Source organism: Cebus imitator, unplaced genomic scaffold (assembly GCF_001604975.1).
Source record: "Cebus imitator isolate Cc_AM_T3 unplaced genomic scaffold, Cebus_imitator-1.0 Scaffold113, whole genome shotgun sequence".
Taxonomy (NCBI): domain Eukaryota; kingdom Metazoa; phylum Chordata; class Mammalia; order Primates; family Cebidae; genus Cebus; species Cebus imitator.
Genome location: NW_016107428.1, coordinates 3641078 through 3656601, shown reverse-complemented (window position 1 = coordinate 3656601; position 15524 = coordinate 3641078). Strand labels below are relative to the sequence as shown.

General features: G+C 32.8%; 1 protein-coding gene across 1 annotated transcript in view; it reads left to right on the top strand.

The window, feature by feature from the left end:
• The window catches only part of LOC108311298 (peptidyl-prolyl cis-trans isomerase A-like), a 54125-nt gene extending 38623 nt beyond the window's left edge, over nt 1-15502 (top strand). The window contains exon 2 of the mRNA XM_037742076.1: nt 14968-15502. Coding sequence (XP_037598004.1) covers nt 14968-15502 — 535 coding nt within the window. The remainder of the gene's footprint in view (nt 1-14967) is intronic.
• Nucleotides 15503-15524: the final 22 nt, after the last annotated feature.

Sequence of the window (15524 nt, the reverse complement as noted above, 5' to 3'; positions counted from 1 at the left end):
AAGAAAGTATTTGAGAAAGACAAACTGAGAAGTAGGAAGATAAAAAATAGGAAGACTTCATTTTAAGGCTTCAACAGTAATGAGAAATTCAAATTACTACCAAGTCACTAACCTCTAACCTAACAAGTTACTATCACAAAATTTGAATCTTGTTCTGGACATCTTAATTAATACTTGAATCTAAAATGATCATGCGTTAATATTTCAAATCATCAAAAGGCATCGGTTTCTGTTAACTATTTTTCTGTAATTATCATATTATATTTTTCATGTTGATTGCTACCTTCTTACTTTAAACGTTTTTTAATTTAATTTTTTGGCACTGGTCTTTGCATCATGTGTTTATCCTAACTAAATTTAAAAAGGCCTAGCCTAGAATCAGATGTTCTTAACTCTGATCACAGCTTTATGTTTTAAACAAGCAGTTTCTGCTCACTAATTTCATCTTCTTACCTGCTACCTTTTATATCTCCAAAGAAAGCTGATAATTATTCAAATCAATGAATGGAAATGCTCAGATCTGGCTGACAGACATGCCTGACTTAAGAATATGATATTTTCAAGCCTTTTGTATATATTTTTAAATTATATTCAGAAGGGTTTAATCAATGTAAACTCCCCTCATGTCAGCAGATCTATTATTAATCCTGGTATCATTATGGCATTTTGTCTCCTTATATGAAATGTGATATAATTATCTTTACTGATTACAGGACAGGCTTTCCTGTCCATTTCTTATTTATGTTATGTGTACAATGTGATCTTCTTTGTTTGAAAAATGAGGCTATTTATCATATTTATATAAACATAAAAAATCAAGAAGATGAAAAATAACTTCTTGAAGTTTTTAAATCTAAGCTTACCAACTGTAGGGAAGAAAATTATATGAGAAATATTAAAATAAAACAAATTTTACACCAGGAAGAAAATGATGAAACAAGTTCTAAATCTATATCAGAATCAAATTATTGTCATTTAATTTTCACATTTATTCTTCAGTTATTTCAGTTAATGGAAAAAAATGAAATAGGATAAAAACATCATGATTAACTCCATTATTAAGAATCATTTTTAATTGCCAAAATATAGATGTTTTGATGTATAGGAGCAATCAACTTTTTCAAAAATATCACTATTGCTTTTTATCAGTTCCAGGCCCCTGGTTATACAATTCCCTCTATTATTCCTGCCAAATAATTTTTGAAGATGAAAAGAGGAAGAACAGACAGCAAAATACATAAGAAAATGGCTATTCTAACTGGCATGAGATGGTATCTCAATGTAGTTTTGATTTGCATTTCTCTAATGACCAGTGATGATGAGCATTTTTCATATGTTTGTTGGCCTCATGTATGTCTTCTTTTGTAAAGTGTCTGTTCACATCCTTCGCCCACTTTTGAATGGGCTTGTTTGTTTTTTTCTTGTAGATCTGTTTTAGTTCTTTGTAAATTCTGGATATCAGCCCTTTGTCAGTTGGGTAGACTGCAAAAATTTTTTCCCATTCTGTTGGTTGCTGATTCACTCAATGACTATTTCTTTTGCCGTGCAGAAGCTATGGAGTTTGATTAGGTCCCATTTGTCTATTCTGGCTTTTGTTGCCAATGCTTTTGGTGTTTTGGTCATGAAGTCCTTGCCTATGCGTATGTCCTGAGTGGTTTTGCCTAGATTTTCTTCTAGGGTTTTTATGGTGTTAGGTCTTATGTTTAAGTCTTTAATCCATCTGGAGTTAATTTTAGTGTAAGGCATCAGGAAGGGGTCCAGTTTCTGCTTTCTGCACATGTCTAGCCAGTTTTCCCAACACCATTTATTAAACAGGGGATCCTTTCCCCATTGCTTGTTTTTTTCAGGTTTGTTAAAGATCGGATGGTTGTAGATATGTTGTGTTGCCTCCAAGGCCTCTGTTCTGTTCCATTGGTACCATGCTGTTTTGATTACTGTAGCCTTGTAGTATAGTTTGAAGTCCGGTAGTGTGATGCCTCCTGTGTTGTTCTTTTTGATTAGAATTGACTTGGCTATGCGGGCTCTCTTTTGGTTCCATATGAAGTTGAAGGTGGTTTTTTTCAGTTCTGTGAAGAAGGTCATTGGTAGCTTGATGGGAATAGCATTGAATCTGTAAATTACTTTGGGCAGTATGGCCATTTTCATGATATTGATTCTTCCTAACCATGAACATGGAATGTTTCTCCATCTGTTTGTGTCCTCTCTTATTTCATTGAGCAGTGGCAATCATTAAAAAATCTGGAGACAACAGATGCTGGATAGGATGTGGAGAAATAGGAACACTTTTACACTGTTGGTGGGAGTTTAAATTAGTTCAACCATTGTGGAAGACAGTGTGGCAATTCCTTAAGGACCTAGAAATAGAAATTCCATTTGACCCAGCAATCCCATTACTGGGTATATATCCAAAGGATTATAAATCGTTCTACTATAAGGACACATGCACACAAATGCTCATTGCAGCACTGTTTACAATAGCAAAGACCTGGAACCAACCCAAATGCCCATCAATGATAGACTGGACAGGGAAAATGTGGCACATATACACCATGGAATATTATGCAGCCATCAAAAATGATGAGTTCGTGTCCTTTGTAGGGACATAGATGAACCTGGAAACTATCATTCTCAGCAAACTGACACAAGAGCAGAAAATCATACGTCGCATGTTCTCACTCATAGGTGGGTGTTGAACAATGAGAACACATGGACACAGGGAGGGGAGCACTACACACTGGGGTCTGTTGGGGGGAAATGGGGGAGGGATGGGGGGTGGGGAGGTGGGGAGAGATAGCATGGGGAGAAATGCCAGATATAGGTGAAAGGGAGGAAGGAAGCAAATCACACTGCCATGTGTGTATCTATACAACAATCTTGCATGTTCTTCACATGTACCCCAATACCTAAAATGCAATTAAAAAAATTTAAAAAAAAAGAAAATAGTAATTATAAAAATTAAAAATAAATAAATAAATAAATAAATAAGAAAATGGCTGTGCATAGATGCACTCTAAATACATCTGGGTTCCGCATGAAATGTTTTAAGGCAATACAACATATGAACTATTTTAAGGCAATAATCACTTTTCTAACTTGTGAGTAACTGTTAGCACTTTAAGACCATTACTTTGAAATGTACAGACAAAATAAGTAGACATGATTATTATTAACACCCTATTTAGATTAAGTCAGTAAGTTGCTTAGGTAAGCCAAAGGCTAGCAAAATTGGAACAGCATTATTATAAATTAAGTAGCAGTATCAGAAGACAATGAACAATGTTGAGTTAAAGATGTGTGCCATACATGAAAACTAGATTTCTGCACTATATAGTTTTCTGAGATTCGTTCAATGATGTAAAATTATACATATTTTAAAGTAAAATATTAATATTACTGCAAAGAATATCCAATTTCCCAGAACTTTACTAGTAGAATTACACTGAACAATTATAAGTTATTCTTGTCAGTGTTATTTTCTTTAAGACTCTACAACACATTTAATTGTCTGGAGAATTTGAAAGTTTCATATCCAAAATTGTATCGTATGGCTTGACTTTTCTGCATTATTCTTAAATAAACACAAATTTCAGGGAAATCATATATGAATACATATTTCTTCCAAATTATAGTTATATGCCTTTTATTTAAAATTGTGCTTTCTTTTATTTGCAGTATCTCTCTATGTCTGTCTCTCTCCCTGTCCTTCTCTCATTTCTTTCTCTCTTCCATTAGTAATCAAAATCTCTTCATAAAGTAGAAATATAAAGTCCTACCCTGTATTGTCATTTGAGAGTTCTAATCAGTTCACAGCCTGGTTATAATTATTCCTTTCTTCTTTTAAGGGAGAATAAATTAATATTTTCGTTAGTTACCCTTAGGCAAGATAGTGAAGAATTAATGTGAATATACACACAGTTTATTAAAAGTTCTCAGAAACATTCTACGTCAAATAAACATATGTAGGTAAAAAATGCTGCCCTACATTTGTAACCATGAACAGCCTAGAGAATTTTAACTGATGATAGTAATCCCATATATATACTAATATATAATATATAGTATTATATGTTAGTATTAATATTATATATATATATGTGATATTTTACAGTCATGGAGGTTGTTAAACTTCAAGATAATAAGAAAGACTAAACTTTAAGGAATATTTTAATTATAATTCCATTGTTGGACTAATTAACTGAAAGGAAAAATAACTATGGATGGTAAATAATGATCTTTTCAACATGCAATTTACAAATATTTTAGCAAACAATGTGCTTCTATTCATTTATATATATTGCTATATTCCATTTCTTTATTGATATTCATGGCTATATTCCATTTATTTTCATGGAAAATAGTCACACACATGCAAAGGAAAGTGGTCCCAGGAAACAAAGCTGAAGTAAAATTAAAGACCATGTGGAATATCACTTTTTCAAATTGAAATACCTATCCAGAAAATGAACTAAATGGAGCATGCTTGCAATTTATAGCACGTGATTGGTAAGAGTGTTAATGATAGCACTTCAGGAGTGGGTGAAGATGGGAAACATCTGCTTCTTTCACACTCCCTGGGATATCCTCCTGAGGCATATGACTCAGCCACTTTGAGCTAAGTGCCTCTTCTTAACAGATTTCTTAAGGGAAAGCTAAATTTCTTGCAGAATAATTATGATAAACTAAGAACATATTGCCTGTCCCTAGTGGATATCGTAAAGGAAAGACCATTTTGATTCTCTCAATTATAAAACAAAAATAAATTAACTTTGAAAGTAAATTGCATTTTTCTTCTGAACATGCTGCTGAAATATGGTGAGCGTAGTCTTGTCTCCCCATACTGTTTTTTGTTTTGTTTTGTTTTTGGAGGGGAAATAAAAGGAATTTTAAAAATTTAGGAGAACTCATTATGTTACCAGATAAAAATCAATACATTCACCAAATACAAAACATATTTGTTTACATATTATCATCATCAGTATATACTTTGACATGTATTCACCATTTTAGTGTATGGTATTCTCTGGTTTACAATTTAATTATCCCACCCAATAGAAGAACAAAACTAATAATTCTTATCTTACAAACTCTAACGTAACGATTAATACGTAAAGAAACTATTATTCACCAGTGGGGATCACTGTAGGTCTTTAGAGTTTACAATTTAATCATCCCACCCAATAGAAGAACAAAACTAACAATTCTTATCTTACAAACTCTAAAGTAACGATTAATACGTAAAGAAACTATTATTCACCAGTGGGGATCACTGTAGGTGTATAGAGTTGACGAATCCCCGTAGAATGTAAGCCTGTATCAATAATCTAAGAACAAAATCCTAAAGAAGTGCTTTTAAAGACTATTCAGTAAAACATTCAGAAGGGTGTTCTGCTGAAGATTCTTCTCTTTATGGTTGATGAGTGTAGATTATAGTGCTGAAAATCACAAGAGATTTCATTTATTCGAGCATTTGAGGGTAGGTTTGGAACCTTCAGAGAAAGGTGTTAAAGCACCTCCTCATTCCCAATAATGATCAAATTGCTAACAATTTCCACAACATTTGTCATGTTTATTTTGATTGAAAACACTGTATTTCCAGATAGTTATTATAATTATTACATGTTAATGCAACTATGTTATTAACACATTGAGCTAGGAGTTTGAGTTGGGGGATATAGGTAATTGAGCAATAGTAGAATGGAACACAAACAGATATGGTCTCTTGATGAGGACAGGGTGAATGTAGGAAGAGCTTTGGATCATTGGGAATCTCTTAGCTGAAGAGGTCCAAGTAGATCCATTCATCATAGAGGACTGGTGAATCAATGGCCCTAAATCACCAGGGAAAGTTGCGGTGTGAGAGGCAACAAATCATCAAAACAAAAAAAGAGGCTTATAATTAGAAATATATGATGTGGAACTACTTGACTTGATTAATCCAGGCTTTTGTTTTAGGGAATTACAGTTTATGGAAATATTCTGGTTATCTTACTCCTCACTCAAGTATATGCTGTGGCTACCAGTCTACTACTTTTGCTCCCAAAAGACTCAGTACACATACCGGGTTTTTTGTTTGTTTGTTCGTTTGTTTTCCTGGAACCATCATCCTGCTTACCATTCTTTTTTGGTTATTATAAAGCAGAATCATCTTTCTAGACAACTTTATTTTGGGTATTTTATGGACTATCTCCATACAAGTTGACCTTTCTCCTCAAAATCCTGGCAAATTTGACTGAATATGTTAACGGTTTTTCATTTAGCATGACAAATGTATCATTGTTAAATTGAGTCCCTGGTTAAATGATGAGTTTTTTTGTAAAGTTTATTCTGTAATTAGAAATAAAATGATTCTTTTGGTAAATAAATTATGAATACACAAAGCATTTACTTAATTTGCTATATATTCTATTAAAAGTATATCTATTTTTTGTTTTCTCAGGAATTTTATTATCAGATCTTTTTAAAATAACGAGCACTTAATTTATACAATTGTCTATTAATTATCATGTTCAAATACTCAATAGGACTTTCCATTTTGGGGGATGCAGTTGAGGAAATTATAAATAAAAACCTTGAAAGAATAATATGTTTTTTGTGATTAATACTTTGGGACTATAAAGTATCACCCAATTTTCAAGTGTATAATTCCTGAATTCCATGTTACTGAAAATTAATCTTCAGCTCAAAATAACTTCGAGTTTATTTTTGTATACAAAAGAAAATGTGCAATATATGTTCTATCTATCTATGGTACTGAAGACTAAAGAAAAAAATGCAGACACTGTAGAAATTTTAGAAATTATAAAAAACTTTTGAAATATATATAAAAAATATATAGAACAAACATGCACACACACACACACACACACACACACACACACACACACAGACAGATGCACAGGGAAAACATAATCAATGGTTGAATCGATTATGCCTAAGACTATCTCATTAGTAGGTCTTGCGAGAGCCTAAATTTCTCATTAAAGGAGTACTTCCAGACAATTACATCATTCTATGGATATGCATCTTGGTTGTGTAAAAGTCAAAAGGCTACATCTAAAAGCAGATTAAATTGCCCCATTGTCCCAAAAACATTTCACGGCAGGTTGAGAATGACCAGTGTTTATGAAATAGTGTACATATATTTCCGTTGTTGGAGAAGACTTTTAAATTTCATGACTATACCTCCTATCTCAAGTTTATTCATTCTGTTGCCCAAGATATTTCTAAAATATAACTTGGTATATCAATTGAGATTATATATTTTGAGAAATATGCTCAATACAGACAGAAAAAGAAAGAGCTCTGAATGGCATTGACTTCTATTATACTCTATCTAAAATTTCCTTCTACATGAGGACTATTTTTTCTAAGTGAAATACTCCATGTTACCTTTAATATTTATTATACAATATTGGGATTAATTAATTTACTTAAAAAGGGGCTTGTAGCAGTTAGTACAAGTTCATGACTTATGGTGAGTTTAGTAGGTTGTAGAAAACAGAATCTTTCTCTTGTAAATAGTGAAGGTCACAAATCTACTGTCCTGCTCCTTCACCACAGAAAGAAAAAAGGTATTTAGACTGTTTTTGGCTGTCTGAAAATTGTACAAATTTCTTCAATATTAATGTGCTTCTCTTACTTTTAGTATTCCTCAGAGAACCTAATACCAGAGGTCACTTGCTCTGCTTCTTTAATGAAACATAGTCCTGTTAAATGTTGTGTAAAACTACGTCTTCTTGACTTTTCTCCTTTACTAAAACCGAAATGTAAATCACAGTGTACAAACTCACTAAAACCTAATGAAATTTACCAAGACAGTGCAATTGGTCTTGAGTAGTATTTTTATAAAAATTTAAAAGTATAATAAATGCAACATAATATATGCCTAGACAGAGTCTCTATATTAGAAAAGAGTGCCTTAAGAAAAATTTCAAAATAATGCAAACTAAGAGAAGTTATATGCACAATTGTTACTCATATATTTCATGAAATGCTTAAATCAGGAAAACCTCTGTTTCTCTGTTTTTTTTTTTATTTTTGTGAATGTGGCATATGGTTTGCCTAGTGAATTCTAAAATAGCACAACCTAGATAAATAGGTAGATATGGAAGTGTTTTAGATATATAAAGTGCCAACTATTCACTTAGCCACTCAAAAATATTTCTTGATCACTACCATGTACCATGAATATCATGAAAGGTATTAAACTTATATGTATAATAATAGTTTTCTAACCAGCACTATTAACTTCCCAGGCCATATGTGAAAATAGTACTATATGAGTAATTAGGTGTTATGTGGAAAACAAGTTTTAATAATTTTCTAAAGCCTAGTTACAATTTTTGATAATTTATTTGAGACTGAGGAGAATATTCCTGTGTTAATAAATTATCTCAATCCCCAAGGGGGATAGAGGAGCATAACATATTTCCAAAATTTATATGAATATGAAATTTTTCTTAAGATTTTTAAATGGAAGCCGTTAACAGCTTAATTTCTAGTGTTCGATAAAATACATTTCCACCGATCTATACCATAATACCTTGATTGACTAAATTTTTCTATTCATCTGGATAATTAAGACGATAAGAAAACATTTTATTCTTTATTTTTGTAAGTGCTAGAAAATACTTATGTCACCATGCAGGCTCCTTTATTTGTAACAAGCATTGTCATTTTAAAACACTTAGAACCTGATCCTGACTCATGTTCTCAAGGGGCTAGAAGATGTAGTGAGTTGTTTTGCTACATTTGCACTGGGCAATTATATTAATAGCAGTTAGAATTTACTGATTGTCAGCAATAAGGAGATACTTGCTTAATCCTAATCTTCATAACAGTGGAAATATAATGGCACATCATATATATGAAGAAATCAGTGCTCCAGGGATGTAAGTAATTTACTAAAACTAACAAGAACTAATAAGTGTTGGCATTAAGAATTAAACTTGGTGTTATGGAATCAAATTCTTTTCACTTTCTACCCTATTCTGCTGGCTGTTCATAACTGCAGTGTACATGCATGTACTTTGCATACTGAAAGGTGGATAATATACTATAAAAATATATACTCTGAGTAACATAGAGTGAGAGCTGCACAAAATTCATAATACATTTGAAAATATGTTGATGTATAGCAATTTAACAAAAGCGACTGATTTGAGCAAGTCTATAGCTTTGACGTGTACTATCTCCATATTCACGGAAACCATACATGGTGCTTATCTAAGAAAGGGAACAGAATTTGGACCACTGAATGACAGAATATGTCTCAGTTGGATGGTCTAGCTAGTGCTTGAATACACTTTTATTCACAAAAATAGGAATAGTAAATCCCGTTCTTCAGTTTTTATTACAGAATCCTTAAATAGACTGAAAAACTGATGATTCCTGGTGACAATCACAACAGTTCTCCAGGGGGTAAATTATGGAGGGAGAATATAAAATCAGCCATTTATTCCTCAAATTGGTAAGGGGCAAGTTGTCCAGGAGGAATGGAAGAATAGAAATAGGCATGCATTGACAAATAAGTTTCCATGTAAGTGCTAGCAAGGGAATGCATTTAGATAAAAAGTAACCCAAGTTTTATATATTGGATGATTGACTTCACATTATGTGTTGCAATCCATAGGAAGAGACTGGAAATTCAAGCCATCGTCTTCCTTCGTGCTGCTATAAGTATTAAAAGGTTAATGAAATATTTAGTAAAAAATGTCAAGATCTCAAAACAAAATATTAACTTACTTTTCAGAAAAAGCCAGGATACACTCAATATTATCTGAAGAAATTATGTAAAGATAGAATTAAAGAAAAAATGATTTAGATAGAGAAATAGAAGCAAATAAATGAAGATAAAATAAAGGAAAACAATAGAAAACCTGGGAGAATCAGAATAATAACAAGCATGCTTGTAATCTACACAGGCATGTAGGCCTTGGTAGAATTCAGATACTTGTCTCTGGAATAATAGAAACAGAATTTTATTGAAAATTATGTAAAGTGAGTTTCTGCACAAACAAAAGCAAAGACAAATTTAGTATAGAATAAATTACTTATTAATGTTAACACCATACTTATTAGTGAAAATTAAAAAGGTATTTTAATAGCTTATTTGAGTGATAATTGGTGAATTTTAGAAGAGAATGTACTTGTTGCCAAATACATCCATTAGTATGAAAGAGATGCGAAGATGCATTAGATGAAAAACAGGCCTCACTCAGTTTAATAATTTTTATATACTTTTAAGAAAGTTATGAAAATACCAAAGTGAGAACTTGACCACAGTTACCAATTTGTGGACATTCTAATAATAGTGCTTGAAAGAAGGCAGATCATTGTTATTCTAATCCACCATTTCTTCATTATTGTCAAACTAAAATAAAACAGAATTATTCTAGAAGAAACATAGAGGCTAAAAATTACAAGAGGCATTTGCTTGAATTATGCAGTCAGTTGGTTCTTCTTGACTAAAGATAATGAATGTTATGTTTAATTCTAATTACCACTGAGGTAGGAGGTGGGACATTACTCTGGAGGCAAGGCTCTGACATTGGACCAAGTTGAGGACTAACTAAAACAGGGACTGGGCAGAAGCAGCTTTCCATAAGACATGCCCACCAGCGTGTCATGTCAGTTTACCATTGCCATGGCAACACACAGGCATTACTGCCTCTTTTGATAGCAATGACCTGATGACCCAGAAGTTACTACCCCTTCCCTATTAATTTCTGCATTTATCCCCCTTAATCTACATATAATTAAAAGGAGGTAAAAATGTGACTGCAAAACTGCCCTGAGCTGCTACTTTCAGCACACTGCCCATGGGATAGCCCTGCTCTATAAGATCAGTCCTGGAGCTGTAACACTGCCACCTCAACAAAGCTGTTGTCTTCTACTCTACCACCAGCTCATCCTTGAATTCTTTTCTGGCCAAAGCCAAGAACCCTTGCAGGCTAAGCCCAAAGTGGGGCTCACCTGTCCTGTATCACCACCAGCTTTCACCTTACTGCTCACATAAAATTTTTTTGAAGTACATACTTGTTAAAATATGTATCTTAACATTAAGTAATCTATAGTAATATACTTGCTTATCTCATGATTTCTTTAATGAATGTGCTGTATTTAAACTGTAACGTTACCTACTTTTCCATATATTTACATCTATAAACATACCTGATTTTCCAACAATTAAGATGAGTAGGGAATGTAATTATAAAACAATTTACATGTGTAGCAGAAGTAATATATTGCAAGAAGCTAATTAATTTGGTTTAATAAGACTACATACACATGAAAATAGGTCTATCCTCTATAGAGTGCAAAATTTTTGAGGACACTGTACAAATGGCTTTTCCCAAGTGCATCTTAGTATTTTGTCCTCCAGTCAAAAATGGTAATGCTCATACACCCAATAGCCCTGCATTTAAAAAAAATGCCATTTAGGGAATCATCAATTCTATTTTCAATTGTTTCTGGAATAAACAATATTGTTTTGCCAGAGACAACTGTGTGATTTTTTTTAGAATTCATAGCTAGGAAACAGCTTGATGTTTCTGATGCACTAGCATGTTTTTTTTTTTTTTTATTCAATGACGAAAGCTAAGGAATCTGTATGGTTAAACTTTCAGCTTTGGTTGTTATGAAACTCTGGATATGCTTTCAGTTACAGCTGCTTCCTTTATCTTTTGTATTTTGATGACCATGAGGGTAACCCTACCAATTATATTATTCATGTATTTTCGTCATGTATTATAAAACAGGATATAAGAATAAGTTAAATAGGTAATCATTTCTTAAAAATTTATAATGTGAATAAAATTCTTCTGGGTATCAGATAACTAGGAAAGACCAAACTACAACAGGCTGTGAATGAATATCTCCACTATTTAAGTTACAACTCAAGGCTCTTTAGCAAGGAGACCCCCAAATATAGAACTAAAATGAGAAAGAAAGTAATTTCTCTCACTCTGGGGAGATCAGAGGAGAACAATCCAAAATTGTCAGGTTGCTTCACATCACAAGGACATTCAGGCACCTGGTTACCTGATATATTGTGGAAATACTATTTCTTTGGTTGCAGTCCTGCATGATCAAAACTGGTTTTCCTCCATATCTGTATATGAAATACCAGGAAGAAGAAAAAATAGAAAGCATCGGGAAAGTATTATCCTCTGTAAGAAGTAGTCTCAGCAATCCCAAACGTCATTTCTGCTTATTCCTCATGCCCTAAATTTAATCACATGACAAGTCATAACTACATGAAAAGCTGATAAACGGTAAAGGCAAGCTGTGTGTCAAGCTAAAAATGAGTGGGGTGATATTTATATTTCTATGTGGAGGAAGGTGATGGTTATTGGAGTAAAATTACCATTTCTACCATAGCTTCTCTGGCTGATGTATTTCCAATTCGCCATCTGGCTTCTCTGTGTAATAAGAACATGACAGTTCATTGTAGTGAAAAATCTTTAGTTTTATAAATAGACAGGCATGGTTTTGCATTCTTGTCCCACTGATTACTAGCTGTAAATAGTTGTCAAGTTACTATAAGTTTCTGAGTCACTATACACTCGTCCAGGAAATATGAAAAAATGTCTAACTCAGAAGATTCTTGACTTCAGTATGATTTTGTAACACAGTATACAATATAATAAATGACATCAAATGATAGAGAGGCAATTGTAAATTGCTCCATATTGAAATACTTTATTCTATACCCATTAGTTAAGATGATGCATCTGTCAACACTTAGTCTTCTGGATATACTCCTCTAAGAACTTTCTCACACTCATCCCATATGATCCTCTACCTATTAGAAAGGAAGACCAGAAAAATCTCCTTCTCATATAAAGGGAGATGTGCTAAACAAGAAATTTCTATTCCAATTAATTAGGCAGAAACTGATATTAAAGACTAAAGACTAAACGCATATTGATCAATTTATATGTGCAATTTACAAGCTAATTCTGCTTGAAAGCAATGCTTCTCAGGTGAACACCTGTTTCTCGACTAATATTAGTTCTAATAATAAGCTATGGAGGCAGCTGAAAGAAAGATGGGGAGAATGAGAATCACCTGCAAGAATATATATGTGAATGATTTTCTCCTGATGTGTCTGTTAGTTACTATGGTGACAAGCGATTCAATAATTTAATGAAAAAATTGTATGTCTTACATTTCTTTCCTTTTTGTAACAGAATTTCTAATTTTAATTGGCAAATATATGTAAATAATTTTGTTTGGAAATCTGTTAATCTTTGTTTTTACGTGTAAAACATGTTGATTTTGCTGCCTTCAAAATGTGATTTTAATTAATAATTACTTTTATTAAATTTGATTAAAATTGTCCTTAATATTTGACATAAAAATAGCTGATAAGCAAATATTTTCTCTAGCGAATGCATATATTAAACATTATTTTTTAAATGTAGAAAGGTTTTCTCTATTTATCTTTGCTATTTTAAAATATATGTTTGAATAAATTGTGCAGTTAATATGGTCATTTACCTTCTGATTAGCATCTCTGATGAATGACTTGATGAAGAAAGACCTGTCTGAAGTAATGGATAACAGTATTTTTAATTAAACGTTGAGTTTATTTTTAGTCTTATAAATAATTGTTCAAATTACTAAATACTTATTTTCTCATTTATAGAGCTTTTGATTTTATAATTTTAAAATTAACCTGTAATGTTACTATGAGGTGATCACTTTGGTTTCTTTAACTAATAAGTGATTTTCATGTTAGGAATTGTAGGTCATTGGACCAGGCTTGGTGGCACATGCCTATAGCTCCAGCTTCTCAGGAGGTTGAGGTGGGAGAATCACTTGAGCCCCAGAGTCCAACATTATCTTCATTCTACCTACCTTCCAGTGCAGCTCCATACCTGGACACCTCTTAAGAATATTGCCTCAGGAAACAATATGATGAATGTCTCTAGGCACCAACTAGTAAATAAGAATATCAACAGTGGACAAGTGTGGACAAATCCACTTTAAATAATCTGAAGCCCTAAACAAAGAAAAAGAAACCAGAACTCAGAACTTGTATGGACATAAATAATTTTTTTTTTACAAAAACAAGTAATTGAATTGCTCAATAAACATGGGTTTGTGGACTTAGTATGTACAGAAGTTCAGTGAGTTTGCTCCTCAAAAAAAGGCAAATATATCAAGCTCAGCCATTTCAGGACCCCCCAAAATTAATTAGAAGCACAGAACAAACTAAACACATTCATTCAAAAAACTTTTCTTAAGCTTATAAGAACAGCAGGATCTGTTAACTTAGAGCTACACCTATTAACTCTCTTTCAATCTCCATGAAATGGTAGCCATGAAAAGCCAGAAGCTTATAAAAATAAAAACCATTTCTATATACCAGAAAAAGCAATTGAAAATTAAAATTTCAACATTATTGTTTAAAATAACATTAAAATATGAAAAAATATAAATGAATCTTTAAAAGGTTGTTAAGGATCTCTAAACATTATGAGAGAAAAATTTTTAAAAACCCTAAATAAATGGAGAAACATATTATATTCACGAATCAGAAGATACCACGTGCATCAATCAAAAGAATCAGAAGATGACAATTCTTTTCAAACCAATCTATAGATTCACTACACTTCCAATCAAAACCCCAGTAGGCTTTTTAAAATAAAAATTTGAAATCTTATTCTAAAAGTTTTATGATTATTCAGCAGACCTAAATAAATTAAAACAAAATTTAAATATATAATGTAAATTTATGTTAAACAAGTGATAGTTTCAAAATAGAAATATAGAACATAACAGAATTCAAAAATAAACCCATATTACATATGGTAAATGATTTTTTACAAAAGTGCAAAACAAGCCAAAAAAAGACAGTCTTTTTGACATAGAATGCTTTAATGATTTAATATCCATATGCAAAATTATAAGATATTTGATACATAATTTGCATCATATAAGTCAATTAAAATAACTCAGAGGCTTTGCAGATGCCACCTCCGCCGGGAGCCGTGCAGTATCAGCCATAGTCAACCCCACTGTGTTCTTCGACATTGCCATCCACGGCCAGCCCTTGGGCTGCGTCTCCTTCCAGCTGTTTGCAGACAAGTTTCCAAAGACAGCAGAAAACTTTCGTGCTCTGGGCACTGGAGAGAAAGGATTTGGTTATAAGTGTTCCTGCTTTCACAAAATTATTCCAGGGTTTATGTGTCAGGGTGATGACTTCACATGCCATAATGACACAGATGGCAAGTCCATCTACTGGGAGAAATTCGATGATGAGAACTTCATCCTAAAGCATGCAGGTCCAGGCATCTTGTCCATGGCAAATGCTGGGCCCAACACAAATGGTTCCCAGTTTTTCATCTGCACTGCCAAGACTGAGTGGTTGGATGGCAAGCATGTGGTTTTTGGCAAGGTGAAAGAAGGCATGAATATTGTGGAGGAGCACTTTGGGTCTAGGAATGGCAAGACCAGCAAGAAGATCACCATTGCTGACTGTGGACAACGCTAATAAGTTTGACTTGGCCGGGCGC